The sequence below is a fragment of the Gouania willdenowi genome, chromosome 9, assembly GCF_900634775.1.
Source record: "Gouania willdenowi chromosome 9, fGouWil2.1, whole genome shotgun sequence".
Taxonomy (NCBI): Eukaryota; Metazoa; Chordata; class Actinopteri; order Blenniiformes; family Gobiesocidae; genus Gouania; species Gouania willdenowi.
Genome location: NC_041052.1, coordinates 1,227,170 through 1,244,504, shown reverse-complemented (window position 1 = coordinate 1,244,504; position 17,335 = coordinate 1,227,170). Strand labels below are relative to the sequence as shown.

At 37.3% G+C, this 17,335-nt stretch overlaps 1 protein-coding gene across 4 annotated transcripts in view; it reads right to left on the bottom strand.

Annotated features, from left to right (window-relative positions):
* grid2 (glutamate receptor, ionotropic, delta 2) overlaps positions 1-17,335 on the bottom strand; it is a 537,682-nt gene that overhangs the window by 209,797 nt on the left and 310,550 nt on the right. For all 4 annotated transcript variants that reach the window (XR_003674813.1, XM_028457897.1, XM_028457899.1 and 1 more), the window contains exon 6: positions 1,490-1,663. Coding sequence is in view for 3 of the 4 variants with exons in the window: in XM_028457897.1 (XP_028313698.1) it covers positions 1,490-1,663 (174 nt within the window). In the remaining variant the exon portion in view is untranslated. The remainder of the gene's footprint in view (positions 1-1,489; positions 1,664-17,335) is intronic.

Sequence of the window (17,335 nt, the reverse complement as noted above, 5' to 3'; positions counted from 1 at the left end):
TTAAAGAAACACCAAAAAAAAAATAATCAGGGAAATACAAATTATTTTGTTGCAAAAAAAAATTAAAAAATGCAGTTAAATTGTTTTTTTTTTTGCACTCCAATCAGAATGAAACCTTAATAAAATTAAATAAAAACACTGGATGAAAACTAAAGCCACGTTGTCGTTTACATTAGAAAACGTTGCTTCTTGTGTCATATCTTGTTAGGCCATTAATTTAGATGAATTAATTACTATGTCTCTAATAAATTAGATTATTTATTTTGTTTAATGGAGTCCCACCACTAATAATATAATATTTAGTAGGAATCGCTCAGGTAGTGGAGGGAAACACTCGTCTTTTATTGTGTTGTTAATAGATGAAATTATTATATTTAGATTAGAGGAAAGTCCAATACATGTGTTCTTAATCTAATACAGTTTAAACATATTATTAAAGTGACTCAGGTTTTTATAGAAATGTCCAAGTCCCCATAGGTTTGCTCACATCATCTCAACCTGTTTCTCTGATTGTTGTTGACAGATTCTGTCAGGATTTGTCAAATTGATTTTCAGAAGGTCTTTAAGTTTCCATCATCAGGTTCTTCCTCAGAGGTTTGAGTCTGTCACTTTGTTCAGGACATTTAAGGCCACTTCACAACTTCTAACGTACCTGGAAATGAGTCATCGTTGTCTGGATATTTGAGGTGATTTAACGCCAAGAAGTTTGACGTTCTGATCACCTTATTTAACTTTAAATCTAACTTTAGGCTACAAGATAACCAGTTTATGGAAACCAAAGCCTTTTTATAACCTCTGGCTGTTTAGTTCTAACCTTGGTATCATTTCAAGCTGTTCATTGGACTTACACGATGCAATAAATAACTAGAAAACTCAGGGTGTTCTTTGACCGGTAGCGTATATGTCACTAGCTAAAACTAAACATGAATATCTGGTTAATGTAGAGTCCATTGTGCTTCCTGTGTCGTTAAACAGCATGTTATATATAGGACAGAAGTATTGTTTTCTATTAATAATGAGTGAGAATAGTGACAGTGATGGAGAGGTTTAGTCTGAACTGGAAACAGAGTTCATTAAATCCAGGTTAGAAATCAATCATTGATGTAGAAACATGTGACAGGAAGTAGGTTTGGACTGAAGCAGAAACACTTTATTACATCGATGTGTGCGTTAAGTGGGTTAAAACAAATCACCCACTGTGTCTACCTGTGAAGTCCATTTAAATAATTCACCGTGTTTTCTTACTGGGGGGGTGAAGTCGACCTAGAACACTATTGATTGAACGCGTTCCATGGGGTTCACTTTAACACACAGGCACAGGCACACGCACACACACACACACGCACACACACACACGCACACGCACACACACGTCTTCATTAGGAGTTTTCTTCTCTTTAATTGTTCCTACGATTCATTAAAATGTCGATCACAGTCACAGTGGTGAGTTAGCGTAGCTGTGGCTAAAGCTCGTATCACATTAGCTCACCTCCAGCTGCTGAGCTTTGGGGCTTTTGGGGTCACAGAGGGAGGTGTTGATCCTGTGGTTGTGTTTGACGCAGCGTTGACTCGTGTTCTGAGGCATCGGGAACATCTGACGAACCACGGTCAGTCGTCCAATGGACTTCATCACCAGTTCCTGGAGGTCGTAGTCAGAGATCTCCTGATAGAGTGCAGAGAGGATGGATCAGAGACGGAGAGGAAGAAGAAAATAATAACGACTGTTTAGTTTAAGTTCATTACATCAATCTATAATATACCAAAAACTTTATATTTTATATGCAGACAGTTTGAGTGAGGGGCTACTTTAATCACAGCGGGGGCTACAAAAATGTTTTTGTTGTTTGAGTTTTTGATTTCATGTTATATACAGTATTTCACTCATTTCGATGGATTTGGTGTCATTTGTGGTTTTTGTCATCGTCTTGTGTATTTTTCTGTTATTTTCATGTATAGTTTCATAATCATCTTGTGTATTTTTTCCCTGCATATCATTTTGAGTGTTTCTGGTGTAATTTTGTGTGTTTACTTATAGCCTGAGAGCCACATGTGGCCCCCAGGCCTCCAGTTTCAGGTACGTATAGCTGTCCATGCTCATGTAGCCCTATGCTGACACTGTATGTGTCTGTGTGTCCTTGTAAAACCTTGAGGGGTGGGGTGGGGGGGGGACTCTTTGCTAATTTTAGCCGTAGGACACGGTGTCTGTAGAGGGATCTCCAACCATCGTCTGAGCTGAGGGTCACATGGTGATGAGATGAGAGCTGACGTTTGTGTCCCTGGTAGAACTAACGCTGCCACCAGCAGAGACAGGCACTGCCTTCTTAGCTTCTGTCAGTGTGTGTGTGTGTGTGTGTGTGTGTGTGTGTGTGTGTGTGTGTGACACTGTTTCCATAAGAATATCTAAAGGTTTGAATCCTCTTTAGTTGTGATTGTGGCGTCTGTTTAACTCGATGGATGGACGTCCACCTGCAAACGAAGCACTTTGAAAAGCCCTTTGTAATATTCCAGCCTTCCACACCTCATTGACTAATCTCACTGGATTGTAATTGAATGTAATTAACTCTCATTAAGAGCCGACGGCCCCATGGGACGTGATCAATGGTGATTAGAAGGAGAATCATACAAGCTTTATTGGTATAGCCAGTGTCATCTGCACTAATTAAACTGATGTATGCTTCTGTACGCACGCGCACGCACGCACACACACACACACACACACACACACAGCTGGAGTGTTTGGACCATGGTGTGTCCTTTTTTATTTTAATTGGACGGGTGAAAAAGTTCATAGAAAGTCTGGTGGAGACAGTGAGTGAATTAATCTACATCTAATGTACTGTATGCAGGTAAAAACCAGTGTGTGTTTATCCTGCAAAGACAAGAGGGAAGGAACTGAACACAAGCAGGAATATCTGTAATGAGTATTGGAATATCTGTAACAAGCATTTTCTCAGTCACAACTGTTTTGCACTGCTTTGTTCCATTTAATCACAGCGGTTTTTACAAAACCAGCTTATTTATTGTTCACTCCAGCTTCCTGCAGCTCACAAATAGAAAGTTAATCCTGTGTAATCCATCCATCCATTTTTCAGAGCTTTTAAAAAGTGTAGTGCTCATGTGGAGCACATAAAACCTTCTGTTCTATGTCTGTAAGTTTTTATTTTAATTATTATTCATTAGACTATCTTTCAGTTTTGTAAATATTGGTTATGGTTAACATTTATTTCAGAATTAGGCCATCCAGTTAAGATATGTTTTATGTTGTTGGTTGATAAAATCTGAATGAAGGATATTTTATTTGTATTTGTTAGTTTCCCCCCTTGAGGGCTTGCTACCTTATTGTGGTCAGAGGGTTTGTGTGCCTCAGTGACCTTCAGAGCTATAGCAGCAGGAGCTTAGTCTCCAGGCGAGACACCCAATGGACACGTGTGAAAGTTGAGACCTGACTAAGTGTAATCCACTTCTCTATATATATACTATTAGCACAGAGGAAACATGTGTACATATGATGCCCCCTGAACATTATTGACTGCCCCCTCATATACAGTATGCCTGCCTACAACTGACCCTGTCATAGAATCTCGTTCTCAGCCAAAAGCAAAATCCAACTGTAACATCCTGGTTTCAACCCATAGAGGGCAGTCACTGATATTTTACTAAATACCACAAATGTAAATAGTTTGACTAAAATGTTGAGTTTTGAGGTTTAGCTACCATTTAACTATTCAACCATGTCATGTTTTTTTTTTATCTTTATGGTCTAATCTCGGGTTGTGTTCAAACAGTGGTTCCCGGCCTTTTTCTGGTCGTGACCCCATTTTAGTCACAATTATTGGCGACCCCAGAAACTTCTTTCTCCAGACTTGGTTTTTGATCATTTGATCACTATGCATTTTATTTGAATTAGATTTATATTTGAGAAAGTATAAAATACAGTTGTTTAAGATTGTGTATGTGTTTTAATTAGAACAAAATCAAAAACAATAACAATATTAATAAAAAAAGATGTTAATCATCACTAATTCTTTTAACCTATTCATAAAAATGTAGACCCCATTTTAATTTCAGGTGACTCACCTTGGGGTCACGACCCCAAGGTTAAAAACCATAGTCATAGTGGGTATGGTAGTAAGTAATCGATCTGTATCAGTGGTTAAAGGAGAAGTTTACTTCTCTTATGATTAGTGATGTTAACCCTATAGATTATTACTACGTTTTTGTTTTGTTATATATTTATCTCAAAAAGTTTCTTCCAAATATGGTTTAGTTGGTAAAGTGCCGTGGGAAAGTTAAAAAAACCCAATAAAATCAGTTCTGTGGTGTGAAAGCGATAATGATTACGCTCATAAGAATAATAACTGGGCTGAAAATTATTATTTCCATTCTTAAATTTGGATTAAAATGAGATTAGGGGCCACAGTGGGGGACAGTCACCTCAGTGGTATCTGTCATCGTGTCCTTGGGCAAGGCACTTCACCCACATTGTCTAGTATGAATGTAGTGTGTGAGTGAGTGTTGGTGGTGATGGGAGGGGCCAATGGTTCACTATGGCAGCCTCGCTTCTGTCAGTCCGCCCCAGGGCAGCTGTGGCTACAATAGTAGCTTACCACCACTCAGTGTGGAGTGAAAGAATAATCCCTTAATTCTGTAAAGCGACTTTGAGTGTCTAAAAAGGTGCTATATAAAATTAATACATTATTATTATTATTATTATTGAAGCCATTTCCACAGCTTATATACAATTATCATTAAAATAAAAAGTCCTAAATAAAAGTGGACCACTGGAATGTGTGCAATAAATCATAATTTAATGGTGTAGAAATGCTCTGTACTGAAGTAGAAATAATATTTTCATGTGGATGAAGTCCCGACTGAAGCCTGAACTACAAAGAAAAGCAAAAAGATGCTGGACAAAGAGAAATGCTGAAAACTGCTAAAACGGGAGTAAAAAAGAGGCCAAAAAAGAATTAAGATTCACAGCAGGCAGTCAAGGGCATGCAAAGAAAGAGAACGCTGCAGAAATTACCCACAGTGCCAAGCTGCTAAGATCAAACTCAGAGAAACACGGGCCGAGCATACGGAAGAGAAAGAGCTCAGCTTTTTACCGTCCAAAACCGACTCGTGTCTGTCCTCCGTCGTTCAATTTCATAACCAAGGTCAAAATAAGTATCACCTGGAGACGCAGTTAGCCTTTTAGCATCAGGGTGAGCGAGGGGACAGTGAGGAGCTCAAAGTAGAGATACTCGTCTACAAAGCAGAATATGCTCCTATAGTTTTTATCCACTTTATATTATTTATATATAATCCAAATCATCAATATTGTCTACCTCATTAAATAAAGCAGAGAATCTCAACTGATTTGGTTTTATGACTGATAAAAAAGTGATAAAAATATGTCTATGTATAATCAATAATTTCTAAGTTCTGTTATATTATGTCTTGTATGAACTAGAGGCAGCGCAGCAAAGGCGGTGCGGCGTAGGGCGTTTATCATCGCTTGCAGCTATATTTGTTTTTTATGTTTATGTTTAATTTCACACATTTTACTCTCATTTTGAGGGTTTTGTTGTTTGTGTATTTTTTTGTTTTTGTACATTTTTTTCCTGCATGTCATTTGTGACTATCTTTGGTGCATTTGTGAGCGTTTACTTTTAGACCGAGGGCCACATGTGGCCCCTGGGCCCCAGTTTCCTATGCTCATATTGTTGTTATTGTATGTGTGCTTTTATTGATTGATAAGGAAACCTAATAGCATGAAAAGGCTGAGATTAAATTGATTAACGCATTATTTTAAAGGTATTTTGGGCACTGCATTAAGCTAATAAACACTTCTGGGTCAAAATTAAATTCAGTAACTTGGATTAAAAAGCTACAGTGTTGACATGGTCCTGAGATTAAAATCTGATTCAATTATTATTTGTTTGTAAATGCAAAGTTTTCTTCTTTTACCTTTAAATTCTTTTCATAAAAGCAGAATAAACTCAATTCTGTTCTAAATGTTCCAACCACTCACTTTCTTCTACTCCTCTGCTCAAACCCTGGGGACCTCTTTATCTGTAGATCAAGGGGCATCTCCTCCTCATCTCCTCCTCATCTCCGCTCCTATTTTAATGATTTCAAAACAAAAAAAGCGCTTCTTTGCATTTCACTCCACGACCCTAGACCTCCTTTAGTGAATTCCTACAAGTCCCAAATCTCTTTGTTGTTCTTTCATCACAGACTAATATAATAAAAAAAGAAGTTAAAGCAGTCAGATTATTGAACGCTGAACACATGAGCCACAAGTGGCCGATAATAACAACAAGAAGATGCCCTTCAAATGTCTGTTAAAAGTGTTAAATTATATATATTTACCCATAGTTTCAACTCAGTTTACTTTACTTTTCCTACACGTAGAATGTGGCTGTGCATAGGGCATCATCTTCATTAGGGAATGCATTTTACGCAATGGATGTGGTTGTGTGCAATAACGCCCTGGAAGGTGTGGGAGGAGATAAAAGAAAGCTGTAACGTGAGCGCTGCATTGACCAATCAGAGGAGAGCGTTTGCAAAGCTGCAAAATGTGAATTTGTCGACTTCCTGAGTCAGGAGTGAATGGAAAGATCAGTGAGTATTTATTAACCAACGTATTCTTTATTTCACCAGTGAGCTACAACAACTCTGACATGTTAAACTAATCAATCATTGATTAATGTCTTTAGTTATTAGCAAGCGAAAGCTGAAACACTACTAGCAAAAGAGGCTTTGGCTTAATGTTTATTATCATTAAACTTGCTGCAGTTGATGTCCATACATTAGTTCAATTATTTCTGCTTTTACAGCCTTTGTTAATGAGAATTGTCTTTATATTTGATGTAAATCAGTTTTTTGGGGGGGCAGACCACAGATTTCTGAATTTAAAACATGATTTATTGTCACTCAGTGTCATATACTGTATATCCACTAAGGGTCTTACTTCAATCTGAACAAAAAAGAGCCAAGTAGGTCATGTAGACGCTTAGAAATAAGTATGTGATTTTCAGAGAAAAGAGGCTTAAGAGGTCAAGGGTCATTCCATATCTTTAAAAAAAATGTTTAACATTTACTGGTAACTAAACTGTCTTCTACACGACAGTGTTGCTTCACTAGTTAGTTTGACTTGTGCACCAAAAACCTTTAGTACTAGAACTAAATTTATTAGTTTCACTAGAGCCACTAGTTAAGTGTACTTTTAAACTCGTGAACCTAAATTAAGTACATGTACTTACAATTTAAATGTTAAATTGGTGATCAAATGGTTTTTCCAAAGATATAAACCATATAACTACAATTCTTTCATTTCCCACACACTTCTAAAGTCTGTCAGGTGTTATTTTACTGCCAACAATCACTTAACTGTAATTACCTTTACATAGTTATCACTTATTGAGGAATGTAAAATGATTCTGCCTCAGTATACCCCCTATGCAGTGCTTAATGTGGAAATCATCAGGTACCGGAAAACCAGCCGCGTGTTGTTCCGACACTAAGAGAGAGACAAAAATGTCACAGAATAAATGTATTTAAAGTTCCTTTTGCTGCTAAAATGAGCCGATAATATCACGTGATCACAAACAACTAATTAACCTAAATGTTTAATAAAAGAATGATGATTCAGCGTTAAAGAAGCACAGGCAACCACCCGTGAATCTGTCTCTCACTCTGAGTGACAGCTGTCACATCTGTCATGTTTCACCACCAAGGACTGCGTCACATCACAGCTAATTTAGAAACAAAGGACATTAAACTTTCAGAACACAAAAACCAACAAATACTAAATATTTACAAACTTTTACACCATAACATAAGACCAAAACTTGTCTAATGAATCACAGCAGAAAATGAAAATAGAACTTGTGTTTACCTTTTATTTGTCAAAACAGCCAAAAAAATAAATAAAAAACACAGCCATGGAGAACTTTGTATCCTCACAACTTTTTTCCATATTTCCAGCCGAGGCTTGCCGTGTCTTTCATAAACCTAGAGCAGCAGATCATCTGAGCTTTGAACTGAGCCTCTGTCTTAACTGATCTCTGTCCCTGAGTCCTCATGTTCCCTGGATAGTTCTCCTCCTGTGTCCTGTCTACTGTTAGCATCATCACTACAGGTGCTGCTACTCGCTACGCTAACTGCTGCTACTCGCTACGCTAACTGCTGCTACTCGCTACGCTAATTGCTGCTACTCGCAACGCTAACTGCTGCTCTTCTCCATGATTTCCAAAGAAACAACCTTGGTCTTTTTCACCTCAGACGTAGCTTCATTTATTGGTTTAAAATGAAATCCAACTGCCTTTTTTAGCCATTTTCTTCCAAGAAGACAGATTTTATTTTTGTGCTAAATCACACTTTAGACGTAGTGTGGGGGCGTGGCCTGACTTTCCTGTCTCTTCCTCACTCGTGCTGTGTGTACAATGACATTTCCAGTGATTTCAACTGAATAAAAAATGCAGCTGTCTAAATATAATACCTCAAAATTTTATCAAAACACCTAAAAGCGAAAGAGGTGCTGGATCCAATCAAAATCTGGAAGGTGCTGGATGTTGCTCTGCCCCTATGACTAGTCTATCACTAGCTAACAGATGCTAAGCAGTGCTCCACCAGGTGGTTCAGATGGAGGTTTTGCTCTCTGTGATGGACCAGTGTCATCTCCAGGGTGTAAACTACCTCCTGCCCAGGCTAAGGATGAATGGTGCAGTAGATGGATTTATAGAAGAGGCACAAAGAAAAGATGAAGCACGATGTAGGAGCTAAAACTGAGCGTTAGCGTGGCTAACAGCTGAGTTAGAAGAAAGAAGACAAAGAGGGGCAGCATGAGGCCTCCTGATCACTTTCTCATTGTTTCCCTGAGACTGGAGGAATGATGGAGAAAGAAAAACCATCAATTATGGAGCGTGAAGTCTCAGTGGAGCTGTCTGACTATTGGCTGCAGATAAAACACAGCTATGACAACCATACCGTCCCCCTCTCCGTAATAACACTACCCTATATATATATACAGTATATATATCTAAGGAGCTGGTACACCACGCAGCATCATAATAATAATAAACTGTATATATCATTATTTTTGACTCACAGCGGAGAGACTGTGATTTTATTGAAAGATTCTACGACTTCTCTTTGGTGACGTTTTCAAACGTGTTTGTTTAGAAACTTTGGTTCAATCATATGAAGAAAGAAACAGAGAATGAACAAAAAGGCTTTTTGAAAAAATGAAAAATCATAGAATCATGCATTTACTACTTTCAACTATTCCTTATGTCACAAAAAGAACTTCATTCCTAACAACGTTTATATTTACATTAGAAAGGTCTACAGCACGTTCTGGATTCTCATTGTCAAACTGTTCAATTTTTCATTTCTTTATAAGTTACTTTTAAAATATATATATATTTTTTTTCACATTGAACTCTAAACTAGAACTTTTCAGATTGCTGAGCTTTAATAAAAGCATGTGCACAAACATCCCGGGAGGATCATTGGTTGACATATCGTTTTAACCTGCTTTATATTTTTATTTATCTTTGTTCATTAAACAAGGATATGATTTTTATCATTTTAGTTTGAAAAAAAAATGTAATGTAGCTTAAATCAATAAACTCCCCCAAGAATAATTAAAAATGCGTGTTAACATACAGCCTGATATTTTCTATGCACAGATTAATGCTAATGTTAATAAAAACTATTTTTTGTTGGTGTTTTAAAAAAGAAATATGTTTTTATGGTATAATGATGGTACAGCTGCAAAATTTTGAAATATTTAAAATAAAAAGATAATTTATTTTGTTTATCAAGTATATAATGTAGATTTAAACTGCTCTATAATTGTATTATTTCATTTTGAGCTCCATCAAACTAATCAAAACTATTTAAAACTTTTCATTTTCTATTGTTCTTTACAGTTCTATATGTTGGGATACATGCATGTATCCTAATCCATATTAAATGCATATAAACATCTCTTGCTTTGTATGAAATCTATGCAGTGTTAAATTCTACAAGATCACAGAATTTTTAAGTTTTAAACTAATTAGGAAATGTGTGTGTTCTCCAAAACAGACGTTATGAATTATTCTCATGGCTCATTTCTGAAGTAATACTAGCGGCTGTGTTGAGTTTTTGTAAATGTTCCTGATCAAAGTAGATCTAAAAATATGATCTAATGTTGCAAAACTGTGGATTTTACAACGTTTTACTCTGAAAAAGTGATGTGGAACGCCGCCTGAAGTAATTTATTCTGATTATCAGTCATTTTAAAGTCAGCATTACTCACATTAACCAAAAAAAAGTCCAGTTATTAGTAAGTAAGTAATATTTTGTCCCCCTTGACATTTCCAGTTATATTACAATGGTGTTTTAATAAGAGGTGTATTGAAAAAGAAGCTTTTTGTTCCAAATATACCAATGCAAGTGTTTTTTTTTTTTTTGGTGATATTTCCAAAAGGTGAGAAAAAAAAAAAAAAAAAAAATGAATGTCAGGGTTATTTTTTGACACTAGCACATTGTCTAAAAGTGCAGGAGCTTAAAAATATATATATATCAGCAGATCAAATCAATACAGAATACAAAGTATCTGAGAAGAATGGAAATTATTATCAGATTTTATTTTGAAGTTCAGTGACACCAACATTCGTAGAGATGAAGAGTTTTTATTTAAGAACGCTGAGACTCAGTGGCTTTAGGAACATTTTAACAATGACGAGCCACAACTTTAAAGCTTACATTTTTCTTACAGTTTTTAAATTGTACCTGTATTTCATCCAAAAACTCTGCCAAAGTCTCATTTCTGCCATTTTCAAGGATTAAAACAATGGTGATGTTGATATTTTTGCTTCCATGGAAACACAAATACAGACAAAATGGGACATAATGGGAATCATTAAAACAAAGAACAAAAATGAAATCAGTGAATCACTGTCCTCCTCGTCTGACAAACAAACAAACAAAAAAATCAACGTAAGAATGACGTAGAAACACTAATGCTTTGGCGTATTTGTAATTTTCAACAAGACTCTAAATCCCACAATGCAATGCGCAAAAGGTTTCCAAAGCTCAAGTTACATGACTAGGGATGTTGGAACCGGTTCCTCGTGTTTCATTTCCTTGGATTCATTTGTCAACTTTACAAACGATTCCTCATCGATTCTAACGTGCACGAATGACGTCACCGTTTATTCTAATTACAGTCACAACTAAAGTTTGAGCAGGCTATAGACACGCACATTCTGCAGAAGAAGAATGTTTCTCTATGGTCATGTTTACATGGGAGCTTTAATTCCTCTTTAAATCAGAATAAAAGTTACTGTAAATCATCTTTAAACTGACCTTGCAAACACTTAATTCCTAAGGCTAGTTTAACTCTGAATTAAACTTAAATCCGAATTAGGTGGCAGGTTCATTCCAATTTGAATTCTAAATGAAATTATTCCTTTATCTTGTAAACATTTAATTCCTCTTTAAGTTAATTAAGGTCATTCTGAACATATGCTACTTGTGGCGATGACGCGCTGGTGACAATATATTCCAAGATGGCTGCCCGGACTAGAGCTGAAACTATTTATTTAATAAGAGCCATAAATACATGGATATAATGAAAAGAGTGGATGGATGGAAGCATAAACATAGACTTATTACGCACACGGACATCGGGCTTCACCTGACGGGTGATACTAAAACCCAGAGACGGAGTAAATGCGTCCCCGTACCGCTGCACAGGCTGTAATATCACCAAGTTTATCACTGTACCAGTTGTTAGAGCGACTATCTTTATCAGGGAGCACGTATTTATTCCATGTTATTGATTTGTGGAGTTTTACTGGGATTTAGTTATTGGTGATTAGTTCCTATCTCCTTCTCCTGCTCAGCTGACCAAAGTGAAACCGTGTGTTATTGTCCAGCTGTTGCTTCAAAACTTCAATAAAAATAAAAGTGAAAACAGTCATTATGTGGTCTTCTATATTGTTTTTTTCCCGATAGACTTGATATGTCACGTTCGTTCCCTGTCCAACCCTCAGACCTAAAGTGGAATTGAATAAAGCCAAATAAACCAGTTTTCCATGTAAACCTCAATTCAGAAATTACTATTTCTATGTAAACACAAAGAACACTACTTAATAATTTAATTATTGTATATTTAAAAACACATCATGTAACCGTGGCCTTTGTGTCTGTATCTCTATCTGCATCTGTCTGTTGAAAAGTCAGTTATCTTCATGGCTAGGGTAGGCGTCTGGTTCAACCATGTCTTAGTCATATATCACATATATTCTAGCTCTCCGTGACCTTGAGGTCGTGTGAAAACAGTGCACAGTTGTGAGTGTTCAGAGCGTCAGGGCCTGCCAGACAAACATTGAAAAATACAGAAATAATCTTTCGCGTGCGTTTCATGTAGAGCGCCATGACGAGGGTCAGAGTCTGATTGGGTCAGTGTCTGATTGGGTCAGTGTCTGCAGGACGAGCTCCAGTTCACTTCATCTGCCTCTAGTTTTTATGTCAGGAGAGAAATCACTGAGCAGTGAGACACTGACTAAGTTTGTGAGCTAATCAACCTGTTTGTTCAATCATTGAGATTTAATAAGGAACCAAATCATTAAGCAAAATCAAAAACGGAACCAAATTTGTACAGATCTCATCAATTCCCATCCTACACACGATGACCATTTATCAACAACTCATTTGTTTATGGTGGAGTTAATACAGTCATGTCTACTTTTACCATTTAAGAATTAATGCAAACAACAGGTTTAAACATGTGGTATAATAATAAGGATTCAAGCATAATTTGTTGGTTTTTTTTCTGGTATATGATAAACATTTGTATAATATACTAATAGTAATAAACTACATTAATAAAAACAGTTGAGAGAAATTCACAGAATCCAAACAAAAGAGGCAGTAAATTATGTCAACGATGGACTTACAATAAAAGGCAAAGCCCCATAATATGAAAGTGTTAAAGCAAATTTCACACTATGTGACATATATGCACATAAAGTATATTTCTCAAGGTGCCCTGAGGATATTAGGCAAGGCAAGGCAAATTTATTTGTATAGCGCATTTCATACTCAAGGCAACTCAATGTGCTTTACATGATAAAACATTCAATTGTTTAAAATCAATAAGAACATTTAAAATCATCAGTAAAATCAACTAAAATCATCAGTAAAATCATCATGACATCATCATCATGACCATAAATCTCTCTCAATCATACGCAGTAGAGAAAAAAAGTTCCTTTAACTTTGATTTAAAAATGTTCACATGTGATGCTGACTTCAGCTCTGCTGCAGTTTGTTCCACTTCTTTGCAGCATAACAACTAAAAGCAGCATCACCATGGTTACTGTGAGCTCTGGGCTCCACTATCTGACCTGTGTCCATAGATCTCAGAGACCTGCTGCTCATACCTGACTAACATCTCACTGATGTATTCTGGACCAAACCCATTCACACATTTATAACCAGCAGCAGAACTTTACAGTCTCCTCTGAGGCTGACTGGGAGCCAGCGTAAAGACTTTAAAACTGGACTAATGTGTTCTGACCTCTTTGTTCTGGGTCAGACCTGAGCTGCAGCGTTCTGAACCAGCTGTAGATGTTTGATGAAGACCATTACAATAGTCCAGTCTGCTGGAGATAAAAGCATGGACCAGTTTCTCCTGATCTTTCTGAGTCATTAAACCTTTCACTCTGGAGATGTTCTTTAGGTGGTAGAAGATGTTTTTGTGATAGATTTGATCTGATGCTGAATGTCAGATCTGAGTCAATCAGAACACCAAGGTTTTTGACTTGGTCTTTATCTTCTAAAGATCCAGACTCAGATACTTGCTGACAGCAGTCCTCTTTTCCTTGTTACCAAAGACAATCACCTCCATCTTGTCATGGTTTAGTTGAAGGAAGTTTTCACTCATCCATCAGTTTACTTTTTCTAAGCAGTCACACAACACCTCAATGGGACCATAGTCATCTGGGTTCAGTGATAGATATAGTTGTGTGTCATCTGCGTAGCTCTGATAATCAACCTTAAACCTTTGTAAAATTTGTCCAAGAGGAAGCATATAAAGGCTAAACAGAAGAGGTCCAAGAACAGATCCCTGAGGAACCCCACAGGACATTGGTAATCTGTCAGATTCAAAGTTTCCAATGCTTACAAAATAGCTTCGCTCCTCCAAGTATGACAAACCATTGCATTACTTTTCCATTTAGTCCAACCCATGTTTACAATCTGTGCAACAACATTGTATGATCTACAGTGTCAAATGCAGCACTTAGATCCAACAGAATGAGAACAGATACTTTTCCTGAATCAGTGTTCAACCTTATGTCATTGATCACTTTGATCAGATCAGTTTCTGTGCTGTGATGAGAACCAAAACCTGACTGAAATTTATCAAATATTTTGTTGAATGTTAAGAATTGACTCAGTTGGTTGAAGACCACCTTCTCAATGATCTTGGCCATGAATGGAAGGTTCTGATTGGTCTATAGTTAGCCAGTATAGAGGCATCCAGTGTTCTCTTTTTAACAGAGGTTTAACAGCAGCTACTTTCAGGGATTTTGGTACGGTGCCTGATTGGAATGAGCAGTTAATTATCTGACACAAATCAGTGACAATTGACTTTACAACAGTTTTAAAGAAGTTTGAGGGTTTTGTGTCAAGGCAACACGTTGATGGATTCAGCTGCTGAACAGTCTCCTCTATTGTTTTTGGGTTCACTGTAATAAACTCTAACATTGTAGTTGACTCCTCCCTCAGTGGTTGAAGCTGTTCAAGCTTTTTGTGATTTTGCTGGTTTGTTCTGATGTTTGACCTTATTGATTGTATTTTTTCATTGAAATATACAGAAAATTCATTGCATTTTGAAGCTGACAGTAATTCAGGGGCTATCTGATCTGGGGGGGTTGTGAGCTTTTCAATTACAGAAAACAACGTGCGAGAGTTGTTGACATTTTTAGCAATACTTTCAGAAAAGTATTGCTGCCTTGCTTTGAACAAGCCATCATTGAATTTTCACAGACTTATTTTGTACAGTTATAGATGAATTTGGAGTTTTGTTGATCTCCATTTACGCTCAGCTCTTCTACAGTCAGATTTCAAATTCTGCATCATCTCAGTCCTCCTCCAAGGTGTTTTCTGTGTGTTTGGTTTTCTCTTAGTTTTGATTGGAGCCACCACATCTATGACATTACAGACGTTTCTATTATACTCATCCAGAAGATCATCAACTGTCTCAGCACTCAATGTTGGTGTCATTGCTATGGCTTCCATAAACTGTGCACTTGTGTTGTCATTTATGTACCTTTTCTTTAAACACACATAACTAGGGGGAACAGATGTTACAGTCTCTAGGTCAAAAAAGACACAGAAATAATCAGATAGAGCTAAGTCTCTTACATCAACAGCAGAGATATCAACACCTTTAGAGATAACCAGATCCAAAGTGTGACCTTGAGTGTGTGTCGGACCAGTCACATGTTGTGTAAGACCAAAAGTATCCATTAAAGCATACAGTTCTTTGGCAGTATTGTCCATGTTATTGTCTACATGAATATTTAAGTCACCTGTTATTACTAAAAAGTTGTATTCAGTGCATACAACTGACAGCAGTTCAGCAAACTCATCCATGAATTCTCCAGAATATTTTGGGGGTCTATTCAATAAGAATGACATATATTCAAAGGAGATAAAATCACCAAATATTTCTTTTCACTGAAATATTGATTTAAAAATGGCAGCAACTCCACCACCTTTCCTGTGAGTACGACACTTATTTAAATAAATAAAGTCTTGTGGTGAACTTTCATTGAGAATAGTATTACTGATACCATCATTCAACCACGTTTCATTAAGAAATAAAAAGTCCAAGTGATGTGTTAAAATAATATCATTAATTATTAGTGACTTGTTAACAAGAGATCTAACATTAAGAAGAGCTAATTTTAAAGACTTTACTGGAGACACTGGTGGACTTTTTGGATGACATGTTATAGGAGTCACATTTTTATCTCTATTAAGCTTTTTGCTTTTCTTTAATTTAACAATTTTACCTGTGTTACCTGTCACCACAGGAATTAAAGAAGCTGCATTAACTCCATAAGGCCCTGACTTTTTCTGGTTGTTCCTACAAATAGAGCTATTGCAGTCTAGACCCAGCACACATCAGACCTGTGTCGCTCTAAGATGAACACATCTGGCCTGAGGAGAAGAGTGATCCTGGGCCTGGTATCACTGAGGAGGGATGGGTGGTGCTGATTGGTTCTTTAGAGGAGATAAGATGGGACCATGGTGGGGTAAAGGGTGGGGTGTCAGTCTTGTTCCAGCCAGAACCAGCTCATTCATCTGGCAGTTAAATCCAAGAAGGCAGGGGTAGGAGAGAAGCTGGATGAGGTGGAAGTAGGTGAATTTTGGGGTGAAGCAGGTGGGTCCTGAGATGCGGGGGTTGGGTTGACCTCTTCATTTTGGCGATTTTGATTTCTTGCTGGAAGCTCATTGACTCCATGTTCTTTCCTTGTTGTTTTGTTCTCCGATGGTACATGTTGTCCTCTGTCTTTATCAGAACTGATAGCAGTGTGACTGGTGAAGTAAAACAAGTTGGATGTGAAGAGTTTTACTCCAGCCTTGTTTAGACACAGTCCATCTGCTCTAAAAAGATGACCACGTTCCCAAAAAATAGGAACATTTTCTATAAAATTTAGTGAAAGGGCAGCACAAGCCGAAGACAGAAATTTATTCAAAGAGTAAATCCTTGAGAATTTCAGATCTCCTTTGTGGACTGGAGGTATCTGGCCACTGATGAACACTTTAGGCTGTAAACAGCTCACAGTTTTTAACAGATGGGTGAAATCCTGCTTTAACACCTCAGACTCCTCCTTGGCTAAATCATTTAACCCAAAATGAATCACAACATTTTTCAAATGTGGGTAATCTGCAACGATATGCAAGATTTTGTCATCCAGGTCTGATACTGTGTCATTAGGTAAGCAGATCACTTTCACGTTGCTGCTAAACATCTTCTGAGCATCTTTAACAGAAACGTCTCCCACTATCAGTGTGTGAGGTTGTTGCTTTGGCCTACCATGTCACTTTTGTTTTCCTGAAGCACTTTCAGTCTTCGCAGTTCCAGAAGGTTGTGTGTTGACCTCATTAGAGCCAGATCCTAGGTCATTCAGCAGTGGGACGAATCGATTACCCAGTTCTACATGAAACTGGGTTTGTGACTTGGTGATACTCCTGCCTTTAGCAGATGTCCACTTTTGTGCCTGGGCAGACAAGGGAGTTGATGTTGAGGCTGCAGTCTGAGAAGGGAGTGCAGGCCAGT